This window comes from Takifugu flavidus, chromosome 8, assembly GCF_003711565.1.
Source record: "Takifugu flavidus isolate HTHZ2018 chromosome 8, ASM371156v2, whole genome shotgun sequence".
In the NCBI taxonomy this organism is placed as follows: Eukaryota; Metazoa; Chordata; class Actinopteri; order Tetraodontiformes; family Tetraodontidae; genus Takifugu; species Takifugu flavidus.
Genome location: NC_079527.1, coordinates 6922658 through 6943389, shown reverse-complemented (window position 1 = coordinate 6943389; position 20732 = coordinate 6922658). Strand labels below are relative to the sequence as shown.

General features: G+C 49.5%; 1 protein-coding gene across 9 annotated transcripts in view; it reads left to right on the top strand.

Moving 5' to 3' along the window:
* The window catches only part of casz1 (castor zinc finger 1), a 136195-nt gene extending 115463 nt beyond the window's left edge, over positions 1 to 20732 (top strand). For 6 of the 9 annotated variants that reach the window (XM_057042008.1, XM_057042009.1, XM_057042010.1 and 3 more), the window contains 16 exons: positions 2197 to 2287; positions 4602 to 4766; positions 4933 to 5019; positions 5954 to 6126; positions 6322 to 7178; positions 10111 to 10243; positions 10629 to 10692; positions 11485 to 11648; positions 11790 to 11912; positions 12001 to 12309; positions 12394 to 12592; positions 13271 to 13442; positions 15164 to 15312; positions 15805 to 16042; positions 16468 to 16824; positions 17512 to 20732. In XM_057042008.1, the coding sequence (XP_056897988.1) occupies positions 2197 to 2287; positions 4602 to 4766; positions 4933 to 5019; positions 5954 to 6126; positions 6322 to 7178; positions 10111 to 10243; positions 10629 to 10692; positions 11485 to 11648; positions 11790 to 11912; positions 12001 to 12309; positions 12394 to 12592; positions 13271 to 13442; positions 15164 to 15312; positions 15805 to 16042; positions 16468 to 16824; positions 17512 to 18788 (4558 nt within the window). In that variant the 3' untranslated portion in view covers positions 18789 to 20732. The remainder of the gene's footprint in view (positions 1 to 2196; positions 2288 to 4601; positions 4767 to 4932; positions 5020 to 5953; positions 6127 to 6321; positions 7179 to 10110; positions 10244 to 10628; positions 10693 to 11484; positions 11649 to 11789; positions 11913 to 12000; positions 12310 to 12393; positions 12593 to 13270; positions 13443 to 15163; positions 15313 to 15804; positions 16043 to 16467; positions 16825 to 17511) is intronic. The other 3 variants (XM_057042007.1, XM_057042011.1, XM_057042012.1) reach the window with 3 other exon arrangements.

The following is a 20732-nucleotide window of genomic DNA, read 5'->3' as shown; positions in this document are numbered from 1 at the left end:
GCGGCATCAGAAAAGCCCGTGTTGTTATTGTGAGCGCGGCATTGCGCCGTAACCGGGAAGGGACATCAGGGGAGGGAAGGTATCTCTTGTTTCAATGGCCGCAGAACAATGTGGCCCCTTCTGGATTCATTCTGCACCGATACTAGACGGGTGATTATCACTTGTTTGTTTATTCCATTTAAAAAGGGAGAAAAACAGCATTTGAAAAGCCAAAGTGGCTTCAGCGTTAATGATTACTTCTCCGAGCCATAACATGAAGGGCACAAATCAAAGCCTTGGCACTGACACACACACACACTCTCTCTCTCTCTTCTGCGTATACACACACAAAACCCCTTCCTTGGACTGATTACATTTTGCAAGAAGATTTAATTAAGGAATTTTTAATGAGGCTTCTGCTGGCACTGCCAAGAACTGTTTTGATATTTGCGCTGCATAATGCATAAAATTTGTCTAAACATCTCGGCAGTTGATGCACGGGGAGGCTGCAGATAAGCCCAGATACAGTTTCAATTTCCGTGTTGGGTTGGGGAAAAAAGAGAAAGCGGAGAAAAGGAGGGGAGGGAGGGAAAAAAATGGAGAGAGGAGGGCTCATGAAAAGGGCAAATGTAGCGCCAGGAGAGGAGGCAGGCGGAGGAGAGCGTTCTTTTTAGAGCGGATAAATGCTTGCTAATGGCGGGAGAGGAAAAAAAAAAAACCCAAAAACGTTTTGTCGTAATCGTTCTCGGTGAAACAGGGAAAAAGTTGCCCTCGCACTACGTTTTGATGGTTTGAAGAGCTTTCATTGCTCTGTTTAGGTGCAGTTTTGCCCCTTTAAAGGCTTTCACGCGCTCACTATTATTCCAGCACTTTGATCAGCGCAGCTCCATTGTAACTGGAGATGTGCCGCAATCTCTGTATCGTGGCTATATTAATATTTAATCCACTGCTGAATAGTAGTGGCCCATTAGGCCCCCTGACGTGGCAAGTGGGAATTGTCCAGAGGCAAAGTGATACAGTGCAGTGAGCTGAGGGGTGGGCCACAGTCTCGGGGGGCGAGGGGGGGAAGGGGGGTGGAAACTGTGTGTTTATCAGTGTAAACGCGCATGTGTGTGTGTGTGTGCGGACGTTAAAGAGAGTAGAGAAAACACTAATGGTCGGAAGATATCGCTTTATTTTGGCTTTATTGTGCGCTAAAACAGAGGTCAGCTTCACAAAAGGCTTCTCTAAACACATACACGCGCACACACACGCGCACATGTACACACACACACACATGCACAGCCAACTTAAAAAGAGTAGTGGATATGCTGTTCAATTAGCTTAATGAACTCAGCAAAGTGATCTGTAAATGCAGCTCTGGGATAATCCTAACAAGGGGGAAAAAAAACCGAAAGAGAGATGGAAAAAATATTACTTCCCCCCCCCCCCCCCATCCTCTCCAGCAGCAGATGGAGTTCTTGGCAGCGGCAGCGCAAATGTTTATTTGTGTGTTTTCGCTGGTAATTGGAGGATTTTAACAGTCATCATCGTCAGGCTTATAATCACCACTGTAAAAGTGTCTGTACTGCCGGGAGACGCAGCCTTCACCAAACGAGCCTCGAGATTAAATCCTGGGCCCGTTTTTTGTTCCACAGATCAGCAGTTTAAAGGGTTTTTGGCTTACAAGGAGGCCGATATATCAGGATATCTGACCCTTCCTCCCAGCAGGCTACGCTGCGGTTAACCTGAAGCAACTGTGCATTGATTCGACATGGCGGTTGTTCACGGGCGTTGAAAAATAAAGTAGTCGTGGCGTTCCCGGTCCTTCCGCGAGGGCGTGTCAAGGGAAAGGGTTTCGGCGTAATAAGTGTCTCTTACGGCTGCTTTGGAAATAAACGGAGCTAATTTGGCTGAAATTGGTGTGACAGACGGGTAAATTGCTGCGGCGGTGTGGGAGGCAGAAGCCGGTTTGAAGGTGAGGCAGAGGGAAAAAAAGAAAGAAAAGAAAACGCCTTTGGAAAACTCTTTCACCTGTTTTATTCCGCGCCGTTCCCAGTGAAATAATTCCTCCGCTAATCACGCTTGATTTGTTGTTGATTATCGCCGAATCGCTCTCGGCATCTTTCCGTCGCGGAGCTTTTTCATCCCCGTGACTGCTCCCTTCGCGATAAGCTCTGATGTGTTTCCAGAGTTTGATGTGGCGCCGCTCTTCATGGCTGCATCTCTGTTCTGCAGGTTTTCTGGAAGTCAACACTGCGGACACGTGCACTGTGCCTACCAGTACAGAGAGCATTACCACTGCATGGACCCTGATTGTAACTACCAGGTGAGCGTTTGTACTTCATTTTCCCATATTAGCGTTTTCTCAGGTTTAGCTATCGAAAAGTCATAAACAGGAGAGTGTGGGAAACGTCACTTTTATGTCATATGTTAATATTAGAACTTGAAAAACTAAGAATTTCAGGCACAAAAAGTGTGTCTTTGATCATTTCTAACATTGGCAGATGTATCCCTGATGCTAATACAAGATGGTGGCTAACAGCCTTCGTCATTCTTACCAGTTTACACTGGTTTATACTGATGTGACGTATCACCTCAGTGTGCTTGGACCCTCGACAGAGGTGGTCCTGGACAGAGAAAGTGGAACCAGGTACTAACATTGAGTCGTTAATGACCGAAGGAAAGCTGGCATCAACCACAGCGGGAGTGGGGATCCCAGGACACGCTAACCATATAAAGGCGCAGTCGGCCGGGCCACCGTCAGGAAAAGGTGCTGTTGTTTGGATTTGAGCCGCACCACTTGTGCAGTACGGCAGGCATTTTCCAGGCACAGTTGGTTTTTGACAGTCGGCCCTTTATCACAAGGGTTAATTATAAATATGCCTGAAATACGGCCCCCTTTTTTTTTTTTCATCTATGTGTTCTTTCTTCAAAAGACATCTGCCACTGACTGGGGCCCTGCCTTTAATCCCCTTTCACATTATTAATCTTGCCCTGGTCCCAGGAGCTGCCACGTATGACACATGAAGGGGAAGAAAGCCAGAGCACGGCATCGTACAGGTCCCGTGTTTGCCGTAGCATATGGCCTGAGAGAGCTCGACAAACACAGGGAGGCTTTTCCTTTTTTTTTCAAAAAGATGTCTGAAATCCACGTCAGCATGTGTCACCTGACAGTTTTCAGAATGAAGCCATCTTCGGCTCTAATCTCCCCTGTCTGCTCCCGATCGGGAGAGATTACCGCTCAATAAATATTGCTTGTGCCGCGGAGGCTTTTTCCCGGCCAATCCCGCTTCGGCTTGTTGGGGCGACACAAAGGAAAAATCATTTCACGTCATTATTCGGAGCGTTAGTTCCGGTTATCGCGGCGATTTCCACGCTCGGCTCCACGTCTCTCTGTGGCTTTAGCGTCGCGTGGGGACCGGCTCAGAGATGTCAATACCCTGAACAAAAAGAGTGAGGAGAGGCCTCCTTCAAGCAATAAGTCATGAAATGTTACATGACACACTCTCCTGGAATATTATCCCACTGCCAGCCTCTGGGTGATTGGCTGAGTCCTGACATTCTCCTTTCATGGGCTTGGACCCGAGCGAGAGCGTGCATCTTGCCACACTGGTGGGAATCCTAAAATAAATGTAGCGAGTGGCTCCCAACCTTCATCGCCACTCCACTGAAAATGAGATTTCTCCCAGTCAGCGGTGACGGATCGCGCGCACGCCGACCGCGGCTCGGCTCCGACTCTGGCCACCGCGAAGCGGAAGGCCGGAGGTGCAGAAGCGGAGAGAATTAAAAATGAAATGTTTGCTCCTGCCGGAGTTCTGCCGTGGGAGTCGGGCGGAGATCTTGGCGCTGGCGCACGAGCGGAACGCACGACTCAAAGCAATTACCCTACTTTGTACAGTAATTAGTTGCTTTTTAGAATTCTTCTTTCTGATGTTTTTTTCCCCTCCTCTCCTCTGTCGGAGATAAATATGGATTGAACTCCATCTCATTGATTCGCGCGTCTCCTGTTACACTTTCAGTAACATCAGCTTAGGCCCAATTACAACAGATTTGGTTGCAGCGGGTCTCCGGGGGGGGGCACTCTTTCTTAAACATTTCATATTTTTTCAGTGGATGGTTCACACGTGTTAATGCTTTAATTAAAGCTGCAACAATATCTCGGTGAACTAAGTGGGAAGACGCTTTGTTTTTTGTTTTTGTTTTTGCTCGGCTGGTTTGTTTGTTGTCTTCCCCCCGTGTACGCCTCGGAAACCATCTGCTCGGAACATCGTTTTTCCACATTCAGAAACATCAGAATTGGGGTTTTGAGCGCGCTGGTAGATTCATTTTAATTAAAAAAAAAAAAAAGGAAAGGAAACGCGAGGACGCTAGATGTGAGCCGTTTTAAGCTCCACGGGGGAGCATGTGCTCGGAAAGCCTGATATGCCGGGGTGCTGAATTTGGATATGTGAGATTTAAAAAGTAAATCAATCAGCTCGACAGTCATCTTTAAAGACGTCCTCGCCACTGCGGGCGCAGCTTTCGCCACCTCCCAGTTGGCCTCAGCACGTTGCAGCTGGTGCTTCCCCATAGATGAAGTGACTTGTTGCTGAACCTGACTGTATAATACCCCCCCCCCCCCCCCCCTCTTGTTTTTGCAGAGGTTTACTAGTAAACAGGATGTAATCAGGCACTACAACATGCACAAGAAGCGGGACAACTCTCTGCAGCACGGCTTCATGCGCTTCAGCCCCCTGGATGACTGCAGCGTCTACTATCATGGCTGCCACCTCAATGGAAAGAGCACGCATTACCACTGCATGCAGGTACAGTACACAGCAGACGCAGCGGCGGTGCGCCGTCATGCAGAAACGAGGAAGTGGGAGAGCGGCTGCACATCGACAGTGTCACACGTTTATAAATATAAGATGCGTGGAGAGCCGCGCAGCCACCTACAGGAGATCACAAAGTTTTTACTGTTTCGCTTCACAGACAAAGCAGATGAAGAACGCCGTGGCGAGCGCCTCTTCCCCTGCCTCCTCGCTCTCTCGCTCCTTAATTGGCATGGATAAAAATTCAGTTACGTGTTTATATAAACTGCACATTTTTCATTTTTTAGTACCAAGCGGCCGGTTGAAGATTATTCCCTCTTCTGGATTTGTTTAATTTTTTTGCTACCTCTGCTTATTTTCAAAGTGTCACCGCGCCGAGAGCTGTCTCGCCAGGCCGGGCAGCAGCAGCGGCCGAGGATGGCTTGAGATATATTCCCTCTCTTTTATTTTTTTTTTCTTCAAGCCTTCTAACGGCGCAATTGTTATTAGGACGTTTCAGAGCTTGTTTTAACAGGCCCTGAGAACCTGCAGATGTTGGCATCAGCCCTCTTGATTTAGGTGGAAAAAGAAACAGAGTGGCATTTTTTTCATTGTTTGACTCAATATGGAAGAAGTTGCCCGGTTTGAACGGGTGAAAAGTGCCACGGATGATATACAATTGCAGCATTTAATTCAAACACAACCCCCCCCCCACTCTGCCGTTAGCTCCAAAGACGAATACCAGAACATTTTTAAAGACACACGCTGGGTTTTTTCCCCCTCCTCTGCCTCTTCTCCTCTGAAATTTGTTGAGTTACAGTAAATTGATGATCTCTATCGTCATTTCATCTTCTGTTGGTTCCTCTTCTCTGAGCTACCAGCTGCGTGCGAGGCCTCTTTCAGTTACATTGAGTTTTTTTTTGGATTTTACCACATGTGACAATGACAAGATTGGTTCCAATTCACGCTGTCACGAAAGTCGCATTACCGCAAATAGAGTAGTGAGCAGGCGAGAAAAAAAGGCAAATCTTCCGCTCATTTTTTGACCACACTCGTTTTGGTAACCGTTTTGCGGCCCTCCTGTCAGCGTCACCACATGCTTTAGAAATGTTGTTTTTTAAATCGAGCCCGTCTTGCAGAGTGAAACTCTCATTTCTGCTGCTCACGGCTTTTTTTATTACAGCCGCTCTTTGTGTCTGCAGGTGGGCTGCAGCAAGGTGTACACCAGCACCTCCGACGTGATGACCCACGAGAACTTCCACAAGAAGAACGCCCAGCTCATCAACGATGGCTTCCAGAGGTTCCGCGCCACCGAGGACTGCGGCACGGTGGGCTGCCAGTTCTACGGGCAGAAGACGACGCACTTCCACTGCAGGTGAGCAGATCTGGAATCGGTCTGGAATGTGCAGGTGCCAGAGTGGTGATGCGCCGTCGCGGTGTTACTGAACCACCTCGGTTATCATTCCCCCTTTGTGAACTATTTGAATCATGTGGACCTTCTCCCTGACCCCCCTCCCCCCAGCAGCGGAGGAGCGAGGAGCTCATTCTCTCTTTCTTTTCTCATTTCCAGGCGTCCGGGCTGCACATTTACGTTCAAGAACAAGTGTGACATCGAGAAGCACAAGAGCTACCACATTAAGGACGATGCCTACGCCAAGGACGGCTTCAAGAAGTTCTACAAGTACGAGGAGTGCAAGTACGAAGGCTGCGTCTACAGCAAGGCCACCAACCACTTCCACTGCATCCGCTCGGGCTGCGGCTTCACCTTTACCTCCACCAGCCAGATGACCTCCCACAAGCGCAAGCACGAGCGCCGGCATATCCGCTCTTCCGGCGTCATGGGTTTCTCTTCCACCTTCCTGGCGCCCAAAGACGAGCCGGAGGAATCCAGCAACGACGACCTGGTGGACTTCTCCACCATAAGTAGCAAGAACTCCAGCCTGAGCGCCTCTCCCACCACCCAGCAGTCCACCACCGTGCCACACTTGTTGGCCACGCCCACTACCGCCGTCTCCTGCTCCTCCTCGGCGTCAGTCCACACCCCCAAGCCTGCGGCCACGCTGTCCATCGCTGGCCAGCGCATGTCCAGCCTGCTGTCTCAGGCGCTGCCCAGCAACATGCCGGTGGCCCTGGCTCTCTCCACCTCCAATCCGTTCTTCCCCATGATGCCCAGGCTGCCCCTCCAGCCACCTCCGCCGGCCGCCAGCCTGATCTCGGCCGTGTCGTCCGGGGCTCACTCCATGCCCACCGACTCGCTGACTCAAGGTTGCTCCACTGCCGGTGCGGATGGAACCATCGCGTCCACCCCAACCTCCTTCGCCACCTCCTCCATCATGGAGAAGATCTCTGCGAGCAAAGGCCTGATATCCCCCATGATGGCCAGGCTGGCAGCTGCTGCTCTGAAGCCCTCCAGCAATGCAGAGATAGGTCAGTCCCCTCATTATGTAGGGCAGAAAATCAGAACCTAGGCTCTTATTAAAGGCTTTAATTCAAAAATTCACCAACATAGTGTTTTTTTAGCACTATGAAACGACTGCCGCTGTCACAAACCCTTTTAAAATGGTCCAGACTCCATGTTGTAGCTGTTTCCTGCACTCGGGGAAACTCAGAGGTCATTCTCGTCTTTGTCCCACAGTGAGGAGAGATGCAAAAAAACCTGCTTTTCAGGCTTTAAGGGACATAGCAGAGGCGCGGTCTTCTCCTCTGGGCTTGTTATTGTGTTGATGGTTTGTTAGATACCCACAATCCATTTGGAGATAAATGCGCTGACAGGGGAGAGTAGAGCCTGTAAAAGTCTCTTATGATGCTCAGAGCGGGGGCTCGGGGGGCTTGTGTCGAACATGTTTCCTCATCATCGGTCTCTTATCTGTGTCTGTGCCCGTTCCAAGCAAATGGAGGTGGAATGAAATTAAGTTCAGAAATTGCCAGAACAAAAAAAGATATTTTTTTTCTCTAACTGATAAAAAAAGAACAGAATTCAGTCAGGCAGAAATGACTCAAAAGCCAAAAAAAAAAAGAAGTGCTACAAGAATTCATATGCGCTCGAACGCATCAGCAATATCACACTTTTGAAGTTATAAAAAAAATAAAACCTGCACCTGTTTAGCATAAACCCACCTCACACACATTTTAGAGGTAATTGCCGTGTCTGTGTTTTCTCTAAACAAAGCTCCTGGAAATAAAAAAAAAGTGAAAGGATTAAATTGACTCCGCGCTGCAGCGGGGGCCCCTGTGTTGAGCCTGAGCAGGTGGAGCCGGGATTGTGAACGGGGCTGCGAGGGGGAGCGTCTCCGGATGTCGAGGCTGAGAACGATTAGAATTCCTGCTGGTGTTCCCACAGCAGGACGGGCCCTGGGAGGGAGCCGGGGCAGCTGCTCCAGGGAGCCGAGCCGAGCACCGGGCTGTCAGGATGAGCTCCACCTCTGGGCTTCCAGCAGGTAGCCTGAACAGCGAGGGTGGGGTCTCCGCAGATGGCGCCAGCACCGCCCCCCCTGGTTTTCTCAGGGAGAGGCTGCAGAACAGATCTGTCTGCTGGCTAATGATGGAAATAAACACCCCCCTCAGGTTGACATTTTTAATGTTAAAAGCGTTTCTCGTGCGTGGAATCAGCCCGTGAGAACAGGACATTTGGGGCTGAATCGAGGAGGAAGTGGCTTGTGTGCTTCTGCCGAGGGTGCGAGAAAAACCTCTGAAATTTGTTGCTATTTTTCACAGTTTACGGTTTTCGGCCAGGCGGTGTGAAACTTCATTTCTGATGAGGTGCTGAATTGCATCTTTTCCTGTTTCTGCTCTCAGTTTCATTTTTTTTTTTTTTTTTTTTTTTTGTGAAAATTTTCCCCCTTTATTAATGTTTCGGTCTAATTTACCCCTAAGTGTTTTCTGAGAGATTCGAGCATCTGAGGGGTTTACTAATTAGACACAGTACAAATGATCTTTTGCGAGCTCTGTATCTCATCCACAGTAATTACACAGTGATGCATTATTCCTGGATAATTTCCAGAAAGAAGCTGCTTTGAGTGGAACTCATTTGCTCATCTGCTTTAGAAAGTGGATAAAGGGGGCAATAACGTGGCGATGTGCGGACATATGTATCGCGGGCCACCCCAAATAGTCGATTTATCATGTGATGCGGTGATGGAATGCATTAATCTGCCCGGGGATTCCGCGTGGTTTTGATAGAACGTGCTCCGGTTTGGTCAGAGTGTTGATTTAATCACCGGTGACACGTCAGGGCCTGTCTGGCTACTTAATTTTGGGTGGTCTCTGATGGAGTTGGGGGAGGATGCTCGGTTAGTATTCGCTGACCTCAAACCAGACGCATGGTTATTCGACTGTTTTGCGTTAGCCCCGCCCCCTAGCCCCTCCAACCTCGGCCATTGTCAAACGGAACCGACACTGACACTTCCCCATCTCTTAGCTGTCAGCTGACAAGGCTCAAGACTGTCTTTTCCGCTCCTATTGGGCCTGATATGTCTCTGGGTCATCTTTGAGCAGGGGTGGTGGGGGGGTTCTCCTCTCGGTTTCCCCCTTTTGCGAAGACTGGTCTTGTTTTGGTCTTGTTTTGGCCCCAGCGACAAAGAGCAGGCAGAGAGCCAAGGGCATACACTTGGTTGCCCATGACCTTGCCTGTCACTATCCCTCACCGGCCCCGGTTCTGAAACAACAGATCCCTCACCAACCCAATCACTGCCACTGGTGCTCTGCAGTCTTCAAAAAACCCAGAAAGACGTCACCAAAAGCTTTCTCTCTGTAGCCTCGGGTCAGATTAATATTTCAGTCTCCTGGGGATCCGGGGGGAGGGGCAGAATTCACCTTCCTGTCAGCGTTTTTACCGCCTGGTCTTTATTTCATCTCAGCACTCATTGAATACCTATTCAGAAGAGAATCTGATTGAGAGGTCACACTATTTGAACCAATCTGATTGGCTGTCAGCTCCAATCTGACCGACATAACACCCCCTTTCTCCTCGTGGGTACCCTAGGTGGCATCGGCTGCAGCCTGTTGTCAAGCCAACGAGGAACCCGGGAGAGAGAGAGAGAGGGGGGTTGGGGGGGCAATCTGAGACTGCCACTTTCCCTCAGCATTAGCATCTCACTTAATGACCAGTTAAGAGGCAGCCTGGCAAATGAGTTGTGACAAGTGCTGCAGAAAAAGGAGTCTTTTTCCCTCATATCTCCCGCCTCTCAATCACCATTTAAAAGGCTTGACGGCCTGACATAATTTCACAATAATTATCACTCGGAGTATTCTTTTCGGGCTAGGACAGGAGTCAGATTGGATCTCGTCACGGGGTAATAGCGCTGACCAACAATAACTTTGTTGTCTCCTCTGTCCTCTGCGTCTCCGGCTTGATCCTCAGGGAACGGGCAGCCGGCTTCAGCCAGCCAGTTCAGTCTGGTTCAAGTGAAGCAGGAGCCAGCGGACTGCAACCCCGGCGCTTCCCAAGACTCCGCACAAGAGCACAGCCTGGACCTGAGCAAAAAAGACCACAGGTAACCACCGCTGATTCCTGTAAAAGCTCCCAATCCAGGCAGAAAATAAATCAACGGGGAAACATGACTGCTGATCGATAGATGATGCCTCCATTGGTGGCGGCCGGGGTTATATAAACCCCGATTTATCAAAGCTACGGGATTTATATGCACAAACACTCCATTATAAAATCTCCAACAGCCCATCCGTCTCTGTTTTTGTGACAGTGATGATTCTATAGACTTCCAACTCCGGCTTTTCCCTCCAACTCACAGCAGATCTCCTTCCTAAAGCAGACAGCATTTTTCTTCTTCATTACACGAGCGCACCTTCCATGATAAATAGTAATATTTACTGTTCTCATGCAAATTCTTGCCTAAACATTGTTCATTTTCCTTGTTCCAGTAATGAATCAAACGGACACCCGGTACCAGGGAATACATCTCTTTTATCCTCGCTTATGAATAAGGTAAGATCCATCCATCAAACGCCTTTCATCCCAAGACAAATTAGTGGGACACGGAGGGGCCTGTTTGTTTTTTAATGTTTCACCGCTAATAAGATGAGTTTGTATCATTTAAATTTTCCAGCCATTTTTCACTCAGTGTAATTTTCACTGCACCTCTCACAAATTAATATAATGAAGCAGTAGCTGGCTGCCACGCCAGATATATAGAGATGTTTGTTTTTTGATGAGCTGTTTTGAACTCACCCTCCATTTTTTTCCCTCCCCCTTTCTACTTTTTCCCTCACCCGCCTGGCTCTGCGTGTATTTATAGAGTTTGCGAGTTGTTTGATTAAAATAAATACAGAAAGACGCAGATTGGCGGCGGCCCTCATTTTTTAACCGGCGCGGATGTAAATGTGTGTTTTAGGATGACGTCTCAATCATGAATCTTCCCTGACTGATACGGACGCAAGCGGCCGTTTCCGTCACCTCGATGGTTTAATGACGGATCACGCCTTGTTTTTCACGGATTGTTTTTTTAAAAACAAAAAGCAGCAATTAGGGCCCATTGTCCAGCAGCTCCTGATGTCACGCCAGCTATTGCGGGGCATTTGATTAGAGCCAGCACGCCACATTAAAGGGTTAACAGTTGCTCCCCGAGGATGCTTGGCAAACGCTCTTGGCCTGCAGTCAAGCCAAAGCCTGGGTGTTTGTAAATCTGGCTGCGGTTTCTGCCTTGCCAAAACACTCGCGTGTCTGGTGTCTTACACTTGCTCAGCTAACCAAGCCGCTTCCTGCTCCTGTGTCCCGTAGATGTCGCAGGTGAACCCGGCCCTGTTCAGCACCATGAACCTGAAGACGGAGCTGGAGGTGGGCCACGGCGCCAACGCCGGCGAGGGAGCGCAGTACCTCAGCCGGGTCCTGAAGAAGCCGACGGTGGAGAAACCCACAGAGATCTGGAGGACGTACCTCCGCAGGTATGATTCACGGTCCGGTCTGAGTCCGTTTCTGTGAGAACACGGTCGACGGTCTTACTGCGTACCTGGAAAGTGGAAGTGGAGTTCGGACTGTTACTGTCAGCTTCTGATCTAATAAAACTCTTTTTTCTGTCTGCGAAGGTTTGACACGGATGATTTCTGCGAGGCTCACTGCGACTTTCTGCAGAAGGTTCACTTTCACTGCCTGGTAGAAGACTGCGGCGCCCTCTTCAGCACCGTGGACGGGGCCATAAAGCACGCTAAGTAAGTGCCACCCTGGTCCGTGAGCAGAAAATATGCCCTTTGGCTGTATTGATCAACAGGGAAATTGAGCTTCCTCCTTATCCGTCAGCTTCCACCTCCGAGCCACCTTGAAAGTGAAGTCGGATGCTCAGTTCGGTGAGACCAAAGAGCCCGGCGAGGGCGCCCCCCTGCAGCCCGCTGCTCCGGTCTCTGCGGCTAACAACCCCTCCATGGACGGGGCCCACCTGACCGCCTCCGGGGGTTACAGCTCCCCTCCTCCCTCCTTGCTGGGCTGGAAGCAGCTGACTGGCAGCATCCCTCAGATGCCGGCCTCCATGCCCAACTCCACTCTGGCCACCACGTCCCTGGAGAACGCCAAGCCGCAAGTCAAACCCGGTTTTCTGCAGTTCCAAGAAAAGTAAGACAGTCTCTAATCTGTGTCTTGTCCCTTCCCACATTGGTCCAAGCGTTAACCTTATTTTCCTTTCAAACCCCCCCCCAGTGATCCCTGTCTGGCCACTGACTGTAAATACTCAAACAAGTTCCACTTCCACTGCCTGTTCGGTAACTGCAAGTACGTGTGCAAGACGTCCGGCAAGGCCGAGTCCCACTGTTTGGACCATATCAACCCCAACAACAGCCTGGTCAACATCCGCGACCAGTTCTCCTACTACTCCCTGCAGTGTCTCTGTCCCAACCAGGTGAGCACGCACGTTTGAAAAAAGTCCGCCGGGAGCTGAATCACCTGCTGTCATCTCCCGGGGATTTCTAAGCATGAAGTATGCTATCCATTAGAGCCGTGTTTGAGGTTATTTGACTCAAGGCTTTCACAACCGACGCTTTCCGTCTTCCATCTCTGCTGAAAAGACAGTCGACTCACCCCAGTAATGCCTGTTTATATGTCAATGATGTCATTTTGACTGCCGCATTCTCCTCTCAGAAAAGGCCAATTTAGCTGATATTACCCAATAAATCATTGTCAGCCGCACAGTAAACAAGGCTGTCTGGAATAGGGCAAAAATCAGGGGAATGCTTCGCAAATGAAACCTAAATGGCAGCCCCTGCCTGCTCTCATGAGCCCGCATTTGGAAAACTATTTAAATGAATTCATTAATGTGTCGAAAATCACCCCTCTCACCAAAACCCCCCCCCCCTCCCCCGTCCTCCTCAGCTGAGCAGATCTTATTTGGCCCAGTCCTTTGGGATCGGAGCCTCACAAACAGATGGCGGCGCACAGACGAGGGAAGGAGGGGTGGAAAATAAAAGTCGCTGCGGCTGCAAATGTTCAGAAACGAGCAAGGAGTCGCTGTTTTGGGAGGAAACGGGTTGAAAAGGGTTAAAGGTCGTAGGCTAACGTCTCTTGTGTGTCTCCCCCGCAGCACTGCGAGTTCAGGATGAGGGGCCACTATCACTGTCTGCGGCCCGGCTGCTACTTCGTCACCAACATCACCACCAAGCTGCCGTGGCACGTGAAAAAGCACGAGAAAGCCGAGCGCCGTGCCGCCAACGGCTTCAAATACTTCACCAAGAGGGAGGAATGTGGGAGGCTGGGTAAGGCAGCAGTGAAGCCCAGCACGCCTCTATTATGCACTACATTTTAGGATTCACTTAATAATGACATATAGCTTAAGAGTTAGTTCATTCTACCTCTATGTACTCAAAGATCAATCAATTTAGCAAATATGATAAATTCTCAATGTTTTAAATGTAACACTCTGGTTCATCAATACTAAAAGGTTCTTGTGGGGACAGGGACTGGTTATGATGGGACCCAGAGAATAAATGGACTGGGTAGAGTGGGGCAAAGGCTGAATGGCACGTTCCAAAACAAGCGTTGGAAGGTTTTCTGAAGTGTGTGTTGCTGAAAAAGGTCACATTTAGAGGGATGTGGGCTGAGAAGATGAGGGGCCAGGCTTGGAAAAGGCACCGTTGTGCCTTTTGAGTTGCCGCGGCGCCATGACGTGGCCTCTTAGTTTTGTTTTGCGGTTGCCTTTCCGCACACTTGGCACCTCAAGTGTGTCGCGACAACGTCAAAGGGGGCAGTCGCATCCAGGTTGTTTTCTTCTTCCCTTCGCCCCCGTCAGAAATGAGCAATTAGGTTTGTGTTTGCTAATTATCTGGCTTGTCTGGTTTAGCCTGTTTGTGATCTGAAGCCGCGCCTCGCAGCCACCGCTGCCATGGAGCAGAAATGAATCAAAGGTGTTTTTCTTTCTTTTTTTTCAGGCAGTTACATGAGCTTTTCAGAACGCACAAACAAAGCAAACAAAAAGGCCCGAAACAGCTGTTTTTTCTCCCTAGTTTGATCCGCCAACTGTATTGTTTGAGCTGCGTGTGTGTGTGTGTGTGTGTGTTGGGGGGGGGGGACAGAAAGGATTAGCATCGTTCACATTCCCCTCATAAAGAATTGATGGCTTGCCAGTATCCATGGCAGCAACATTAAACTGAACTCAGCTGATGATGTTACCTGATTTCTGTCTGACAAAAGGCCCCAGTGTGTGTGTGGGTGACTGTGTGTGTGTTGGGGGTGGGGTGGGGGTGTGGGGGTTGGTTACTGTTGTTTGCGCAACTTTGCATGTTTCAAACAGCAAAAGCTATGCGATGACACAGGCGTGTTGTGCTCTTAAACCGGGTGCCATGGTTACTGACATGCTAGCACCTGCCCCGCGTGTTACTCTTTCAATTATTCCTGCCTGCTTTTATATAATGGTATTTGATTAACAAGCACAAAACGGAACATTCATTTAATTTGAAATCATAAAGCAATTAGAAGCAGGCCGCTTAAAACAAGGTAAAAGGACAGAAGAAGAGGAGGTGGACAACAATACGATGAAGAACAAAAGGGGAGGAAATGACAATGGGGATACTTTGAAAAATGAATTTAATATGGTAATAATTGTATATTTACTTTGGTTTGAAGGAGAGTGTGCATTATTGGCCCAGGGAAAATGAGAATTTATTTATGTAAATTCCTAATTGAATAAAGCATGTCAGTGTAATAAAAGAGCTCCACAGGTTTGGTGCACAGAAGTCTGACTGGCTCAGTGTGACACCGGACTGATCTAATATTCCCCCTACACGTACAATCTAAAACACCCAGAAACCCGAGCCCTCTTTTGGCCGCGGCTTTATAAATAAAGCTAAAAAAAAATCCACTTTGCCTCTGGTAGCTTCGTCTGGTGCTGGCGACGACCTCGTGCTGAGCACGCTCTCCAAAGCGTCCAGAGATAAATGAATCAGCCGCCGGGTCGTTTACAGCCCTTCTCTCTTCCCAGGGTGCAAGTACAACCAAGTCAACAGCCACTTCCACTGCATCCGCGAGGGCTGCCACTTCTCCTTCCTGCTCAAGCACCAGATGACGTCGCACGCTCGCAAGCACATGAGGCGAATGCTGGGCAAGAACTTCGACAGAGTCCCATCGCAGGTACGATGGCGCTTTCCTGGAAGTGTCTCGGGGATCAGAAATTGGGCGTTGATGAGTTCAGTGTCAGGAGATTAATGACGAGAGCACGTGACCGGCGTGTTTCTGGGTGTGGAAAAGTCGGTTGCTTGGAATGACTCTGACAAATGTTGTACATTTGTCGGACTTATTCCAAGCCACCGTGTCCAACATGGACGGGGACTTTCAGTCAGCCGTGTCACTTACAGGTTCAAGTGACGGCAAAAATCGCCCACAGCATTCCCTCGAGGAGTCTTTTATCCGAAACGCCTCCGCTGCACAGTTTGTTCTCTGCGGGTTTTTACTCATGTGGAATTTCTGGTTCTGTGTTTTCTTTGCTCTCCAAATGTACACATAATTCCAGAGAAGCGGTTCATTTTCTTCCGGTTTGGAATTCTTGGTCACATGCCAAAAGTCAAATTGGCACAGTTGAGCCATTTTCTCATCGGACCGCCCGCTTTTGAACCCCTTTTTCAGGTGATGCCACTCGGGCAGAGGTCGGACGAGATGCACAACGTGTCTGGAATGATGTCCAGTCCTGTCGCCAACCAGTCCGGGGTCAACTCCAGCTTCTCCTCCGCCTTCATGGATGAGACTGATGATTACATGGACTACATGGGCGGAGGTGGCAGCCCGCTGGGCCTGTCCTCCGAGTCGTCCAACCAGGACCGGAGCTGCACCAGCACACCGGTTGGCAACGATGGCTCTCCAGCAGGTGAGCTCATCTCTGTAGCCAGACGGGTTAGTTAGGTGTTAGCGTGCAGAGCTAACACGTAGCCATTGAAACTGTTGCCTGCTCGGCGTGTTAAAACTTTAAAATGATCCAGTTGAACAGATTCTCTCTGTGAGCCTGCCTCCGATTTCCACATTTCGTCATGCCAGAATTATCCACTACTGTCATCGTTGTTGTTTTTTGGCCGCTGTTGGTGGGTTTACTTGTCTTGAATGGGCCTCATTTTGTATCATTCTCTTATCTTTTATCTTTCCCTTTTTTACCTCCCATCCCTGTGTGTGTGTGTGTGTGTGTGTGTGTGTGTGTGCGTGTGTGCGCGCGTGATTTGCGCCTTGATTGCCTGTGTGTGTGCGTGTTTCCTCCCTTTGGTCTGTCCTTCACCCTCTCTGGTCAACCTGTCTCTCCAGGACAAGGCTTCCCTGCCACCACTTCTGCTCCTACCACCCCTGCTGACTCTAGTGCTACCCAAAATGCACCTCCTTCTTCCCCTCCTGCTCCTCCTCCACCACCGCCTCCTCTTCCTGCCGCTCCTCAGCCCGGCCTCCCGTCCCGGGCCCCATCTCTCTCTCCCGCCCTCCTCCGACCTCCTCTCCCCTCGCTCCCATACCTCCTCTCTCCATCCTGTCTGTCATACTCTCTGCTCAGCGCCTCTCTGGGAGCCACTCGGAGTGTTGTCATGCCAACCAACACACCAGCTTTCAGCCCCATCATTGCCACTCCGTCTCCGATTAAAAATGACGTCCCTATAGTTCAGGATGCTGCAGGTACTTATTCCAACACTGCAGCTGTCAGCTGAGTCATTTAACTGTGTGATTCCAACATTTTGTCTCTGCAAAAAATGTCGAAAATGTCAAAAAATGAGAACGCAAATGCAGCTTTTTCAGCACGCAACACTAACGAGCGCACGAACTCAGCGTGTGCAACAAACTGACTCTTCTTACACCACACTCTGCATTATTATTAGGAACAAACCAGTCGTTGGGCATCTCCAGCGTCAGAGCGGGGCCTTGTTTAGGATTTGTTACTAAGCTAGCATTAGCAGCCTCGTATTTAACTCGCACCTTAAGTTTTATCGAGGCCCGCCACTGCGAGCCTGGCAGAACATTAGCAGTGACCCCAGGGTGTCAGAAAAGGTGGGCTCCCTCATAAAAGCACACTGAGATAAGAGGGTTGGTTAAGACCCACCACTCCGCCTCTGTTTGGACGCTGGAGGCACCCTGTAAAAGTGTCATGTTCCAAAGTCAGATCATCTCTGCCCTCCTTTAATCATTCTGGGAATTGAAAATAATAAAAAAAAATCAAAGTGCGACGCCGCGCTTACTCAGCTGTGAAGCACTTCTGGCCGAGGAAGTCTGCACATTAGACCTTCTGCTGCTGCACAAGTTGTAATTTGCTAGTCGTCTGCGGGTTTTGCTGATTGCTCTTTAATGCACTTCCTTCCTGTGTTTCAGGCAACACCATCTCCATTCCCACAGCCACCGGGTCTAAGAAGCGCCTCTGGATCATCGAGGACATGTCGCCGTTCGGGAAGCGTCGTAAGACCGCCTCCTCGCGCAAGATGCTCGACGAGGGGATGATGCTGGACGGGTTCCGCCGCTACGATCTTTACGAGAACTGCAAGGACGCCGGCTGCCAGTTCTCCCTGAAGGTGACCCACTACCACTGCACCCGCGAGAACTGCGGCTACAAGTTCTGCGGCCGCACCCACATGTACAAGCACGCTCAGCACCACGACCGCGTGGACAACCTGGTCCTGGACGACTTCAAGCGCTTCAAGTCCACGCTCAGCTGCAACTTCCCCGACTGCCAGTTCTCGGGCAACAGCACCCACTTCCACTGTCTCCGCTGCGGCTTCCGCTGCACCGACAGCACCAAGGTGACGGCGCACCGCAAGCACCACGGCAAGCAGGACGTGATCAGCGCCGCCGGCTTCTGCCAGTTCAGCTCCAGCGTCGACTGCGAGGTCCTCGACTGCAAGTATAAGCTCAAGTGCTCGCACTTCCACTGCACCTTCCCCGAGTGCAAGCACACAGTGGTGGGCATGTCCCAGATGGACTCCCACAAGAGGAAGCACGAGAAGCAGGAGCGCGGCGAGCTGCCCTCCGTGTCGCCCAAACAGGAAGGGCTGCACCACCTGGGAGGAAGCGCGTCTGCCGTACCGCCGGTCTCGCTGAGCCTCTCCACTTCCTCGGCCAGCGGCCTGCACGGGTTCTCCCACGCCATCAACAGCAACGTTCGCTCCTTGCTCTACCCGACAGGCGCCCTCACGTCTGACTACTCGCACCCGTACCCTCCGTCCTCCCTCAGCCTGGACAGCTCGCTGAACCTGAGCACCGACACCAGCAGCTCCCTGTTCTTCCTGAAGAACGCTGCCGGCCTGGGCCTCAGCGACTCGCTGGACCTGAGCAAGAAGATGCACCATGACGCAATGCCACCCTGCCACATCTCCACCCCCCCGCTGGCCCTGCGCACCGTCCAGGACGACAACACGGGGACGTCCGGAGAGGCCGAAGACGACCTCTCCCCGGAGGACGAGGCCCACGCCGAGGAAGAGGAGGACGACGATGAGGACGAAGACGAGGAGGAGGAGGAGGAAGAGGAGGACCTCAACAGTGACTCGAACGACGATTCGATGGCAGAAGGCGACGGCGAAAAAGACAACGGTGACAGCTTTGACGCTTCCGTCAACCACACCGATTCTTCCCAACTGGAAAAGCGAGACCCATAAAAGAGACAAACGGTCACCGTAGGAACCGAATAACAATCCTGTGAACAAAGAAAAGTGAAAGTGGCCTCATTCATCATCTTTATAGGACTCGAGATGACAACAACAACAACAAAAAAAAGAAACCACGTGACGTTGAGTGAAATGATGGCCCGAAGTGATTTATTATGATGTTTACAAGATGACCAACATTATTAATACAATTATGCATTAAAAAATATGAACGGAGACACAGAATTAGGCCCTGTTTTACACACAGGGCAGCAATGTAAAGCATTTTACTACACATCAGTCTTTTTGTGTGCGTGCATGTTTGACTTTAATTTATTTTTTCTTTTTTTCACTTTTTGTGCGTGGACAAAAATGTTTTAAAAAAAAAAGGACAAAAAAAACAAAATCTCTCTATATAACATATATGTAAGTGTGTACGTGCGTGTGTGCGTGTGAATGGCGGTAAACAAAAGGAAATCGCTGGCCCAGGAAGCACGAACTGCCCCGGATACGCAGTAAAAAAAAAAAAAAAAGGGATGTGAATCACTAAGGGGAAACAGGATGTGTTCAAACGTTTGGTTTTTCTTTTCTGTGTTAATATTATTAATTATTATTATTATTATTATTGCTCAGCAGGGAGAGGAGGGGGAGTTTCACTCATTTTTCTTTGCTCTCATGTGGAATCGGCCTGAAACTTTTGGATCTGCCTCAGCTGCGGTCGGACGTCCAAGCGCCTCGCCGCGTCCCTCTAACGTTCTGCAAGAAATGTTCAACCAGAACGAAAAACACCCCACCCCCCCGGCGATGTTCTCCCTCCAGAGGAACCCGGTTGTCGTGTGCGGATAGTGCAATCTTACGTAGCCGTTCGAGGTCATATTTAACGAAAAAGCAAAACAAAGAAAAAGAACAGGAATATTTTTGTTACTGTTTGCTGCATTACGATGTCATGTTGTCGCGATGGAGGCGGGCAGAAGTCATATCGATCTGTGGGATGGGGCGGGGCCGAGTGGGTGGGGTCATGTGGGCGGGGTCAGGTGGGCGGGGCGGAGCAGGACGAGCTAGCCAGAGTAACGGACGAGTAACGAACGAGCGTGTGAAGAGCAGCAAGGAAGCGTCAGTGTCAGGGAGTGTGTTAAAATACTGTTAAAATATACAGACCCAAATGTCTTTGATTCACTACGACTGTGGTTGAGCTCCTGTTGTAATGCTTTTATTTAATATTTATGTGACCTTCTGATGACAAATTCTTAGCGTTTTTTTTTTTTTTGGTTCTTTTTTGGTTTGTTTGTTTAGTTGGTTTTTTTTGCACTTTTTAGTTTCATTTTTACCGTCTGAAAATCTCTGAACAGGGAAGAATTTGCTTTAAAGAGGTTGTATTAGTTCACTTTTGCTTTAATGCACAGATAGTTAGTGTGACAAAACAAACAAAAAAAAACTTGTTCTGTGATTTATTTAAAGACTGGTTTTTATTTTTGCTTCTCTGATTGGACAGGTTTTAAGAAAAAAAAGCGAAAAAAACAAGGGAACTGGGGCACCAAGGGGGTGGGGGTGGGGGGGGGGGGGGGGGCAACTGGTGCCGTGATAAGAAACACTAATAGGTGATTTTAAATAAAATCATGAGAAATTTGCAACAAGGCCCGCTCACTGGAGTACTAAATGGCAGATCTGTCCGAGCCTTCCGGTTGATGCTGAGCGAATATGTACGACCGGAGGGGGCGTCACGCCGCTCGTGATGGCCTCGGCGTTGGCTGGAAGCGAGCCGTCGCACCACAGACGTGCGTGGATGCTGCTCCTCCAGATACTGTTTTAAGAAGGAAAAAAAAGAAAAAAAGGTTGTACAGTATTTTCCTCTGTAAAAAAAACTATATATGAACAAAATGCTCTTTGATGAACAGCTTCCTTTAAAAAGAAATCCATTAAAAAGAGAAATGAATAATAAAAAGTTCAAAATTCAAA